We start from the raw sequence: 13969 nt of genomic DNA on the forward strand, positions 1-13969 counted from the left end.
ATTCATTTCATAAACTATTAAAAAATCGACAAACATCGGGTGGCAGTTGATATTGTTGTAGCAAGTGCGGCTACTCTTCCGTACATGGCCTATGGGTTCGCTCCTTTCTTCCCCGTACAGCTTCACTGCAAGCGGGTCACCGACGCGACCTTCGGCCTCCTCCTCCGGCTGAGCATAGTGCCTCGGTGGACAATTGTTAGCCTTGGCTGGCGTTGTCACCGGCAGGTTTCCAGTGTACTCTAATTTTTATCCCATACTCTCCCAGGACCTAAACTATGGAACTCCTTCCTCCATCAGTCTATCCTTCCTCCTACAGTCTACAGGCGTTGAAAATTCAAGCTGGGTGTTAGCTAACCATTAGCTCTTGTCCTGTACTCTTTTCAATCTTGCACCTTTGTTTCTTAATTTTAAAAAGTGATTGCTGAAATCCATGAGATCTGTTGGCTTCTTTTGCTGTACCCTCTTGACACTTAAAAGTATCCTTATTACTAGACCACCCTCCCTCCAAACCATCTGCTGCTGGAGACAGAATGGTCTAGCTTGTAGTCGGCTCTGCCGAGGGAATGGGGGAAAGCTACATGTGTGGGAATACAAACCTATAGTCTGCTCAGCCTTTTACACGCAAAATGTCTGGGCTGGAAAATTAAACTTTCAATGGTAGGTCTTGATTAGACAGAATATAATTGGCAGAATTGCAGTATTAGCGGTTCTGCCACAGCTAATGACAAATTAAGATGTATGAGCTCTTCAAACACTCACTGTGTGACCATGCTGTGAAATAAACTCCTTCTACAACAATGGGAATGATATGAAAATGCATCTTCTAATGGATGGAATCACATGAAAAGAAAGGCGAGAGAGACAGTCAGGCCCATCAATCTGGGCTCAACTACCTGTTCACCCATCTCCGAACAACTCTTATCGCCTGGGGGAGGGGAAACGAGCAGCAGCCAACTTAGAGCAAACTCTCCCCAAGGCAGTCAAGCAAAGTTTCAGGAGACTCAGTTCTCCATGTCGCATCAAAACCACAACAAGTGACACATTTTAAGCACATCAACAGTCTGGCGTCAAAATCTCTCCCCTCTGTTAAGAAGCTTAGGGAGCAATTTTCCCCAGAATACTTTAGGTGCTAAAAAAACCTCCAAGGTGGCCAAGATGGGGAGTTGAGCTGAAACGGCAGTTTAGCCCACGTTTAGCGCAAGACATCATCTTGGTAAAGGAGTTGGAGCTTGACCTAGGAACAGCCGCCTGGAGAATCATTAAGGGGCTGATTGCCCCTTTAAATGCCTGCGAGCGCTCATTAAACAGGCTGCATTGCATTTTGCTGGCTTGCACTTGAACTCACGCCCTCTCCTAACAGCAACCTGCTGATTGCGAGTAAACAAGCCGCTACAGAGGATTTCGAGCGCTACTTAAAGGCATATCACCTTTTACTGTTCACTTGCTGCTGGAAGTTTGAAGAGGACTTTTGAAACACATCTTCTCCTGAACACGCACTTTTGATTGCGCAGTGTTCAGTTCCATTCGCAACTCCTCAGATAATGAAACACTCCATGCCCGCATGCAGCAAGACCTGGACAACATTTAGGTTTGGTCTGATAGGTGGCAAGTAACATTGGCGCCACACAAGTGCCAGGCAATGACCATCTCCAACAAGAGGGTAACTACCCACTGCCCCTTGACATTCAACAACATTATTGTCACCGAATCCCCCACCATCAATATCCTGGGGGTCACCATTGACCAGAAACTTACCTGGAACACCCACATAAATACTGTGGCAACAAGAATGGGTCAGAGGCTGGGTATTCTGCGGTGAGTGTCTCACCTCCTGACTCCCCAAAGCTTTCCACCATCTACAAGGCACAAGTCAAGAGTGCGATGGAATACTCTCCACTTGCCTGGATGAGTGCAGCTCCAGCAACACTCAAGAAGCTCAACACCATCCAGGACAAAGCAGCCTGCTTGATTGGCACCCCATCCATCATCTTAAACATTCACTCCCTCCACCACTGGCGTACCATGGTTGCAGTGTGTACCATCTACAAGATGCACTGCAGCACCACGCCATGGCTTCTTTGGCAGCACCACCCAAACCCGTAACCTCCACCACCTAGAAGGTCAAGGAATACCATCACCTCCAAATTTCCCTCCAAGTCACAAACCATCCTGACTTGGAAATATATCGCCATTCCTCCATCATCGCTGGGACAAAATCCTGGAACTCTGTACCTAACAGCTCTGTGGGAGTACCTTCACCTCACAGACTGTAGCAGTTCAAGAAGGCGACTCACCGCCACCTTCTCAAGGGCAATTCGGGGTGGGCAATAAAAGCTGGCCTTGCCACCGATGGTTACTTTCCATGATTGATGCCCACTGTGATTGAACAGGTCTGCACCGGCACCTATCAACAACTCTTTCACCCCGAGCAGCTCATCACTGGCAAGGAGGATGCAGCCAATGACTACGCACGGGGCCACTGCTCTGTCGGCAAGGAGATTGTGGATCTGGTCTTGGATCATATCTGGAAGGTGGTAGGTTGTGTCGCTTTGGTCTGCCGCGGCCACAGCTCTCCAGTGCCCCATTTTAATCTGGTCACCCCAACACTAAACAGCACCCTCTGAGAAAAGCAGCAGTGATGTGACATACACACACACATGCTTCTGGCCCAAGTACCACTGCCACCTCCAGTCCACTGCAAAGGAGCAGAGGTGCGGCAGGCCAGGAGCAGCGTGGAGGCCACTTCAGGGAGCAGTGTGAGCTGGTGCAGGAGGGCGATGGCAATGAAGAGTGATGTCATCAAGGTCCAGGTCGCTGATTGGAGTGTGGGCAGGTACAGCAGGAATGGCGAGAGACTGTGGAAGGATGTGATCGGGGCCCAGGAGAGGCGTGAGTTCAGGGCCAGGGGTCCAGGGGCAGCACGGGCCAGCCCATACAGCAATATGTGTGTGCGCTAGGTCCGTGTAGCAGAGCAGGTCTCCAGTCATCTTGGATAACCCTTGCCACTGGACCAAGACCTAGCTCTGTCAAGTCCATGTGGTGGTTGGTGTGCAACGGCCACCACACGTTAATAAAATCCACTCACAGGCATCTTCCATCCTTCAGGATGTAGTTCAGGATGTGGAATTTTAGGTCCTTCTTTGAAGCACCGGTGAACTCATCCTTTTTTGGCATGGAAGCAAGTCATCCTCATTTCGAGGGACTGCCTATGATGATGATGACATTCCATGAACTAATAAAAAAAACACATCGGGAGACTTTCTGGGACACTTTGTCAAGACTTCATCAACACTTTATCAACATTTATTGTGGAAATTCTCTGAAGAATTCACTTAAAACGCATAAGTGCTGTGCAACGCTATATTATTGGACACCCTATAGTAGTCATCAGGAGAAAGGGAGTGTTTGGTCATCAAAATTTGTTAGGGGTCCCCCTTGGTTTGCAGGAGGAATGGGAGGTGGACATGAGGTCAGGCAGAGCAGCACCAGCAGCTTTAGGAGAGAGGGAGAGGAGGGCAAGGTGGCATCCTTCTCCCCTGCAGGTACAGGACATCCCTCCTCCTCTGGACCTCCTCCACCAGGACCTCCAGTGCCGCATCCGAGAACCTGTGCACCCTCTCCCTCGGTCCCTGAGCCATTCTGAAACCTGTGTGTCAGCCAGCCCACTCCATACCTTCAGTACACGGTATACAGGCTACAGATAGCGTAATATACAGGGTACAGATAGTGTGATGTACAGGGTACAGGCAGTGTGATGTACAGGGTACAGGCAGTGTGATGTACAGGCAGTGTGATGTACAGGGTACAGATAGTGAGATGTACAGGGCACAGATAGTGAGATGTACAGGGTACAGATAGTGAGATATACACGATACAGGCAGTGTGATGTACAGGATGCAGATAGTGAGATATACAGGGTACAGGCAGTGTGATATAAAGGGTACAGGCAGTGTGATATACAGTGTACAGGCAGTGTGATATACAGGGTACAGGCAGCGTGATGTACAGGGTACAGGCAGTGTGATATACAGGGTATAGGCAGTGTGATATACAAGGTGCAGATAGTGAGATGTACAGGGTATAGCCAGTGTGATATTCAGGGTACAGACAGTGTGATATACAAGGTATGGGCAGTGTGATATACAGGGTACAGGCAGTGTGATATACAGGGTACAGATAGTGAGATAAACAGGGTACAGGCATTGAGATGCACAAGGTACAGATAGTGAGATATGCAGGATACAGGCAGTATGATATACAGGGTACAGGGTACAGGCAGTGTGGTGTATAGGGTGCAGGCAGTGTGATATACAGTGTATAGGCAGTGTGATATACAGATAGTGAGATAAACAGGGTACAGGCAGTGTGATGTACAGGGTGCAGGCAGTGTAATATACAGGGTACCGATAATGAGATGCACAGGATAAAGATAGTGAGATAAACAGGGTACATGCAGTGTGCTATGCAGGGTATATGCAGTGTGATATACAGGGCAGGACCAGAACCAATGTCCTAGGGGGAGTGTTTGCTAGTGCTGTTGTGGAGGAGTTAAACTAATATGGCAGGGGGATGGGAACCAATGCAGGGAGACAGAGGGAGACAAAATGGAGGCAGAGGTAGGAGACGGAGGGGAGATGGCGGGAGGGTGGGGGGCGGAGAGGCCCGGGGCGGGGAACAGGAAGGGCCACTATGCGGCAGAATTCTAAAAGGACAAAGGGTGTTAAAAAAACAAGCCTGAAGGCTTTGTGTCTTACTGCAAGGAGTATCCGCAATAAGGTGGATGAATTAACTGTGCAAATAGATGTTAACAAATATGATGTGATTGGGATTACGGAGACGTGGCTCCAGGATGATCAGGGCTGGGAACTCAACATCCAGGAGTATTCAACATTCAGGAAGGATAGAATAAAAGGAAAAGGAGGTGGGGTAGCATTGCTGGTTAAAGAGGAGATTAATGCAATAGTTAGGAAAGACATTAGCTTGGATGATGTGGAATCTATATGGGTAGAGCTGCAGAACACCAAAGGGCAAAAAACGTTAGTGAGAGTTGTGTACAGACCTCCAAACAGTAGTAGTGATGTTGGGGAGGGCATCAAACAGGAAATTAGGGGTGCATGCAATAAAGGTGCAGCAGTTATAATGGGTGACTTTAATATGCACATAGATTGGGCTAGCCAAACTGGAAGCAATACGGTGGAGGAGGATTTCCTGGAGTGCATAAGGGATGGTTTTCTAGACCAATATGTCGAGGAACCAACTAGGGGGGAGGCCATCTTAGACTGGGTGTTGTGTAATGAGAGAGGACTAATTAGCAATCTCATTGTGCGAGGCCCCTTGGGGAAGAGTGACCATAATATGGTGGAATTCTGCATTAGGATGGAGAATGATACAGTTAATTCAGAGACCATGGTCCAGAACTTAAAGAAGGGTAACTTTGAAGGTATGAGGCGTGAATTGGCTAGGATAGATTGGCGAATGATACTTAAGGGGTTGACTGTGGATGGGCAATTGCAGACATTTAGAGACCGCATGGATGAATTACAACAATTGTACATTCCTTTCTGGCATAAAAATAAAAAAGGGAAGGTGGCTCAACCGTGGCTATCTAGGGAAATCAGGGATAGTATTAAAGCCAAGGAAGTGGCATACAAACTGGCCAGAAATAGCAGTGAACCTGGGGACTGGGAGAAATTTAGAACTCAGCAGAGGAGAACAAAGGGTTTGATTAGGGCAGGGAAAATGGAGTACGAGAAGAAGCTTGCAGGGAACATTAAGGCGGATTGCAAAAGTTTCTATCGGTATGTAAAGAGAAAAAGGTTAGTAAAGACAAACATAGGTCCCCTGCAGTCAGAATCAGGGGAAGTCATAACGGGGAATAAAAAAATGGCAGACCAATTGAACAAGTACTTTGGTTCAGTATTCATTAAGGAGGACAAAAACAACCTTCCGGATATAAAAGGGGTCAGAGGTTCTAGTAGGGAGGAGGAACTGAGGGAAATCTTTATTAGTCGGGAAATTGTGTTGGGGAAATTGATGGGATTGAAGGCCGATAAATCCCCAGGGCCTGATGGACTGCATCCCAGAGTACTTAAGGACGTGGCCTTGGAAATAGCGGATGCATTGACAGTCATTTTCCAACATTCCATTGACTCTGGATCAGTTCCTATCGAGTGGAGGGTAGCCAATGTAACCCCACTTTTTAAAAAAGGAGGGAGAGAGAAAACAGGGAATTATAGACCGGTCAGCCTGACCTCAGTAGTGGGTAAAATGATGGAATCAATTATTAAGGATGTCATAGCAGCGCATTTGGAAAATGGTGACATGATAGGTCCAAGTCAGCATGGATTTGTGAAGGGGAAATCATGCTTGACAAATCTTCTGGAATTTTTTGAGGATGTTTCCAGTAAAGTGGACAAAGGAGAACCAGTTGATGTGGTATATTTGGACTTTCAGAAGGCTTTCGACAAGGTCCCACACAAGAGATTAATGTGCAAAGTTAAAGCACATGGGATTGGGGATAGTGTGCTGCCGTGGATTGAGAACTGGTTGTCAAACAGGAAGCAAAGAGTAGGAGTAAATAGGTACTTTTCAGAATGGCAGGCAGTGACTTGTGGGGTACCGCAAGGTTCTGTGCTGGGGCCCCAGCTGTTTACATTGTACATTAATGATTTAGACGAGGGGATTAAATGTAGTATCTCCAAATTTGCGGATGACACTAAGTTGGGTGGCAGTGTGAGCTGCGAGGAGGATGCTATGAGGCTGCAGAGTTACCTGGATAGGTTAGGTGAGTGGGCAAATGCATGGCAGATGAAGTATAATGTGGATAAATGTGAGGTTATCCACTTTGGTGGTAAAAACAGAGAGACAGACTATTATCTGAATGGTGACAGATTAGGAAAAGGGAAGGTGCAACGAGACCTGGGTGTCATGGTACATCAGTCATTGAAGGTTGGCATGCAGGTACAGCAGGCGGTTAAGAAAGCAAATGGCATGTTGGCCTTCATAGCGAGGGTAATTTGAGTACAGGGGCAGGGAGGTGTTGCTACAGTTGTACAGGGCCTTGGTGAGGCCACACCTGGAGTATTGTGTACAATTCTGGTCTCCTAACTTGAGGAAGGACATTCTTGCTATTGAGTGAGTGCAGCGAAGATTCACCAGACTGATTCCCGGGATGGTGGGACTGACTTATCAAGAAAGACAGGATCAACTGGGCTTGCATTCACTGGAGTTCAGAAGAATGAGAGGGGACCTCATAGAAACATTTAAAATTCTGATGGGTTTAGACAGGTTAGATGCAGGAAGAATGTTCCCAATGTTGGGGAAGTCCAGAACCAGGGGTCACAGTCTAAGGATAAGGGGTAAGCCATTTCGGACCGAGATGAGGAGAGACTTCTTCACCCAGAGAGTGGTGAACCTGTGGAATTCTCTGCCACAGAAAGTGGTTGGGGCCAATTCACTAAATATATTCAAAAGGGAGTTAGATGAAGTCCTTACTACTCGGGGGATCAAGGGGTATGGCGAGAAATCAGGAACGGGGTACTGAAGTTTCATGTTCAGCCATGAACTCATTGAATGGCGGTGCAGGCTAGAAGGGCTGAATGGCCTGCTCCTGCACCTATTTTCTATGTTTCTATGTAAGGCAGTGTGATATACAGGGTACAGATAGTGAGATGTACAGGGGACAGGCAGTGTGATATACAGGGTACAGATAGTGAGATGTACAGGGTACAGGCGGTATGATATACTGGGTGTAGATAAGTGTGATGTACAGGGTACAGGCCGTGTGATATACAGGGTACAGGCCGTGTGATATACAGGGTACAGACAGTGTGATATACAGGTTACAGGCAGTGTGATTATACAGGGTACAGATTGTAAGCTATACAGGGTACAGGCTGTGTGATGTACAGGGTACAGATAGTGTGATATACATGGTACAGGCAGTGTGATATACAGGGTACAGATAGTGAGATGTACAGGGGACAGGCAGTGTGATATACAGGGTACAGATAGTGAGATGTACAGGGTACAGGCGGTATGATATACTGGGTGCAGATAAGTGTGATGTACAGGGTACAGATAGTGTGATATACATGGTACAGGCAGTGTGATATACAGGATACAGATAGTGTGATATACAGGGTACAGACAGTGTGATATACAGGGTACAGATAGTGTGATATACAGGGTACAGATAGTGTGATATACAGGGTACAGGCAGTGTGATGTACAGGGTACAGATAGTGTGATATACAGGGTACAGATAGTGTGATATACAGGGTACAGACAGTGTGATGTACAGGGTACAGATAGTGTGATATACAGGGTACAGGCAGTGTGATGTACAGGGTACAGATAGTGTGATATACATGGTACAGGCAGTGTGATGTACAGGGTACAGATAGTGTGATATACATGGTACAGGCAGTGTGATGTACAGGGTACAGATAGTGTGATATACATGGTACAGGCAGTGTGATGTACAGGGTACAGATAGTGTGATATACAGGGTACAGATAGTGTGATATACATGGTACAGGCAGTGTGATATACAGGGTACAGATAGTGTGATATACAGGGTACAGACAGTGTGATATACAGGGTACAGATAGTGTGATATACAGGGTACAGGCAGTGTGATGTACAGGGTACAGATAGTGTGATATACATGGTACAGGCAGTGTGATGTAGGTGGGCTGCAGGAAGACGGTGGTGTGAAGGGTTACTTTCCTCAGTATATTCCATCCGTCACATACAATGTCTCTATACGTCACATTGTATGTGACGTATAGAGACAATATCAACTGTACAGAGAACTTTAACGTTTACCAAGGTAGTTTGTTATAGAAAGCCGCGCATTGCCTGAAAGATAAACACACACCGTCTTCGTTTGTGCTCCGACTTCTTCTTCTTTTTCTTCCTTTTCGATTGAGGTGGTGGAGAGTGAGCTGTATCACAGGACCTGCTGAAAAAAGAAAGAGGAATCAGCAAGAAATAACCCAGCAGTTTACTGATATTCTAATAATCACTTTGAAGCTGTTCCATAACTACAGACACAGACCCAAAGAGGGGCGTCAGAGATGGATGATAGTATGGCTGGGTTTTCCTTTGGGGACTGAGGAGAAGGACCACAAGGGCTTATTTACATTCGTATGCATTTGAATGTTCCTGAGCTTCAGAGATTCAGATGTAGTAACACATTTGAAGTAATGCAATCTCTCCAATGACTCAAATCACCTTTGTAAAAAAATGAAACAAATTGCAAGCTTTGTGAGCTACTTGCTCTGTGCCCAATGAGCATTAGTGAGCTGTGGTATTCAGAAAGCTTTCGGCAGTTGACATAAAATATTAGGTGGCAAACATTAGAAGACGGAAAGATGACAGGAGGCTCAGGGATGCATTCCTTACTTTCTCAAATTTAGCTGGTCGGAAAGAAAATGGCGCCTGGATAATCCAGGGGAGTTCACTCCACCTGGCCACATCCTGGCTCATAAAGGTAATCCCTGCAGGAAAATTATTACAAATTGTAAGTGGACCTCTGGAATGTGCGAAAAACGAGTGATAGAAACATAGAAAATAGGTGCAGGAGTCCGCCATGCGGCCCTTCGAGCCTGCATCACCATTTAATATGATAATGGCTGATCATGCAACTTCAGTACCCCATCCCTGTTTTCTCTCCATACCCCTTGATCTCTTTAGCCGTAAGGGCCACATCTAACTCCCTTTTGAATATATCTAACAAACTGGCCTCAACAACTTTCTGTGGTAGAGAATTCCACAGGTTCACAATTCTCTTAGTGAAGAAGTTTCTCCTCATCTCGGTCCTAAATGGCTTACCCCTTATCTTTAGACTGTGACCCCTGGTTCTGGACTTCCCCAACATCGGGAACATTCTTCCTGCATCTAACCTGTCCAATCCCATCAGAATTTTATTTGTTTCTATGAGATCCCCTCTCATTCTTCTAAATTCCAGTGAATATAATCCTAGTCGATCCAGTCTTTCTTCATATGTCAGTCCTGCCATCCTGGGAATCAGTCTGGTGAACCTTCGCTGCACTTCCTTAATAGCAAGAATGTCCTTCCTCAGATTAGGAGACAAAAACTGTGGCAAATCAACATCCCCGTTTGACACTGTGCTCCGATTTTAATTTCCAAAAGAAACTCAGGCAGTTTATAAAATAGGCTGGTGATTCTCTATTGCCCATTTTGCTCCACCGCACAAGGCCAATTTCATGATCCAATAATTCCTACAGAAAGAATCTGGAGGCCAAGCAAAGATAAGTGACTAAAAGTTGGCTTATTAGAAGCTGAGGGCCACCCAGGAGGGTGTTCTTGGAGGCCTTCCCTGAAGCATCGATTGGCTCTGCTTGGGTGCACCAGCTGCATGGTGGGTGGGGGGGGGAGTGGGGGGAAGGACCTTTAATTAACATGAAATCTGTGGCTTTAATGAGCCTTGAGCATAACACTTCCCTCATGCAGTCACGTGCAGTGTACACCGGGAGCAGAGTAGGCCTCAGGCCTCCACTCTGGTCAGGCCAGGCCTCCAGCGCCTGAATTGCTGTGGCACTTGGAACATAAGAACATAAGAATTAAGAACAGGAGTAGGCCATCTAGCCCCTCGAGCCTGCTCCGCCATTCAACAAGATCATGGCTGATCTGGCCGTGGACTCAGCTCCACTTACCCGCCCGCTCCCCGTAACCCTTAATTCCCTTATTGGTTAAAAATCTATCTATCTGTGACTTGAATACATTCAATGAGCTAGCCTCAACTGCTTCCTTGGGCATAGAATTCCACAGGTTCACAACCCTCTGGGAGAAGAAATTCCTTCTCAACTCGGCTTTAAATTGGCTCCCCCGTATTTTTTAGGCTGTGCCCTCTAGTTCTAGTCTCCCCTACCAGTGGAAACAACCTCTCTGCCTCTATCCTGTCTATCCCTTTCATTATTTTAAATGTTTCTATAAGATCACCCCTCATCCTTCTGAACTTCAACGAGTAAAGATCCAGTCTACTCAATCTATCATCATAAGGTAACCCCCTCATCTCCAGAATCAGCCTAGTGAATCGTCTCTGTACCCCCTCCAAAGCTAGTATATCCTTCCTTAAGTAAGGTGGCTAAAACTGCACGCAGTACTCCAAGTGCGGCCTCACCAATACCCTGTACAGTTGCAGCAGGACCTCCCTGCTTTTGTACTCCATCCCTCTTGCAATGAAGGCCAACATTCCATTCGCCTTCCTGATTACCTGCTGCACCTGCAAACTAACTTTTTGGGATTCATGCACAAGGACCCCCAGGTCCCTCTGCACCTCAGCATGTTGTAGTTTCTCCCCATTCAAATAATATTCCCTTTTACTGTTTTTTTTCCGAAGGTGGATGACCTCACACTTTCCGATATTGTATTCAATCTGCCAAACCTTAGCCCATTCACTTAACCTATCCAAATCTCTTTGCAGCCTCTCTGTGTCCTCTACACAACCCGCTTTCCCACTAATCTTTGTGTTATCTGCAAATTTTGTAACACTACACTCTGTCCCCTCTTCCAGGTCATCTATGTATATTGTAAACAGTTGTGGTCCCAGCACCGATCCCTGTGGCACACCACTAACCACCGATTTCCAACCCGAAAAGGGCCCATTTATCCCGACTCTCTGCTTTCTGTTCGCCAGCCAATTCTCTATCCATGCTAATACATTTCCTCTGACTCCGTATACCTCTATCTTCTGCAGTAACCTTTTGTATGGCACCTTATCGAATGCCTTTTGGAAATCTAAATACACCACATCCATCGGTACACCTCTATCCACCATGCTCGTTATATCCTCAAAGAATTCCAGTAAATTAGTTAAACATGATTTCCCCTTCATGAATCCATGCTGCGTCTGCTTGATTGCACTATTCCTACCGAGATGTCCCGCTATTTCTTCCTTAATGATAGTTTCAAAGCATTTTCCCCACTACAGATGTTAAACTAACCGGCCTATAGCTGCTTTACACCGCATTATCAGTTCAATTATACTTCTAATTCTTGAAGCAGGTTTTCAAATGAAAACATGAATTTAGATGATATCATTTGTAACAAGAAAAATTATTAGGCCGGAATTTTGCCGGCGCTCAGAGTACGGGATGGGTGGCGGGTCAGCTATTAAGTATAAAATGATTGATAATGCATCGAGACCCCACTGTCAACCTGCCGCCATGCTATTTTTCCAGATGTTGGGTCGGTCAACGCTGAACAGGCCCGATACGCAGCGGCGAGGGAGTCAATTTAGGTGATTACGACCTGGTTAAGAGCCTATTAAAAATACTTTTGAGCTGAACTTATCATTTTACCAAGTTGTCCACAAGGTTTACGCTGCTCAGGGATCATGTCAGGTAAGGACGTCAGGAGTTGTGTGAACATGAATTCATTTCTTTACTTGACAGCTGCAATTGTGCTATAAAAGCTCCCATCTCACAGCTGTTCACTTTCCAAGTTGTTGCTTACTGCATTTGGAAGGCACATTGAGCTTTATGTAGCTTGCAAATGTTTGAAACAATCTCTATCCAGTATCACCTCATTGGAACAACTTCTCTCACCATTAACAGATCGCTTCTGTCATCTCAAATTCACCTGACATCTATTATATCAGCATTGGTGCCCTTGTAAATATCTTACCTTGGTCCTTAGAATCCCATCATGATCAGCCCCAACACCAACATCACCAGGCACACCAGCAACACCAACAACAACACCAACCTTCCCCACAATCACCTGATTCTGCACAGGACACTGGGCATCAGCGTCTGACCACATTGCTGCCCAGGAGGCCAGGGATGTCATCACCATGGCCAGATTTACTTCACTTGATGCTGTACATCCTGGCTGCCACATGATGTGCCAGGTTGGCTCCACCCCACACTAACACCATAAAATATCCCTACAATGCCCAAGCTATTCTTTTCACGCTCATCAGCATTGCAGGGGGTACCGTTATGTCTCACGATTCACTACAACTCACTAAGCCACTTCCAAAGGTGCACACAAATCTGTCCAAGAAGGCAAAGTGTTGAAAATAATGATTTCAATGTTTGACAACACATTAACAGAAACCTTACATGAACATTGGCTAAAAGACCCAAGTGTGTTTTAATTTGGTATGCTTGCACTAGGATGAAGGGTAGTGTGAGAGGTGGCTAATGAGATGGGGAAGTGATAATGTAAATAGAGAGAAAGGGATGGGTGGAGGTGCAAGATAATTTGGTGTGAGTAAGGGAGTAAGGAGTAGGGTAGGGAAGGCAGAGTGATGGGGATGTGATGAGTGGCACAGTAGGATGAGGTTGAGTGTGGCTTTGCAGTAACGTTTCATGATCTACTGGTATTAATTGAAAGGTTTGCGGCATTGCAGCCAGGTCTTCCTGATGACATCCCTGCTTGTGCCCTCCTGTGGAATGTGTAACCAGGCTGTGATGGAAGGGAAGAGAAGCTCCCTGCGTACTGTGACTCCCTCCATATGCATATGGAGGAAGTCGTGGGAGAGCCTGGGTGCAGCCATGCACCTCTGTGCACTGATTGTCAGTGTTTGCAGCACCTCAATGCTGTAAAACACTGACAGCACAAATGTCAAAATCAATGTGGCCATGTCCCTTTAAGGAAACCGGGTGATGACATGTCATCAAATGACATCTTCAGACCCGCTTCCTTAAATTGGCCAGGAAACGTGCTGGGTGGGCTTAACAAGCCCAATCAGCGAAAAATGATTTATCCAGAGCGGGCTTGAGCGAACACTACCAACACTAACTGCCAAGGCTCACACATAAATAATGGACATTTGGGCAACAATCCAAAGGGTTGTGCCTGTGGGACTGCTCTCCAGCAAGGAGTTATTCCATTCAGCAATGGATGGGAGCAGAGAAACTGCTGGAGAAACATTGCAGAAAACATGGACTGTTTTACGCATATGGGCAGCGACTTCCCCTACCCCAGCTGATGA

General features: G+C 46.3%; 1 protein-coding gene across 1 annotated transcript in view; it reads right to left on the reverse strand.

The window, feature by feature from the left end:
* Positions 1–13969, reverse strand: part of srrm4 (serine/arginine repetitive matrix 4) — a 437595-nt gene that overhangs the window by 64373 nt on the left and 359253 nt on the right. Inside the window, exon 3 of the mRNA XM_070886319.1 lies at positions 8882–8965. Coding sequence (XP_070742420.1) covers positions 8882–8965 — 84 coding nt within the window. The remainder of the gene's footprint in view (positions 1–8881; positions 8966–13969) is intronic.

The sequence above is a fragment of the Pristiophorus japonicus genome, chromosome 8 (genome assembly GCF_044704955.1).
Source record: "Pristiophorus japonicus isolate sPriJap1 chromosome 8, sPriJap1.hap1, whole genome shotgun sequence".
Taxonomy (NCBI): Eukaryota; Metazoa; Chordata; class Chondrichthyes; family Pristiophoridae; genus Pristiophorus; species Pristiophorus japonicus.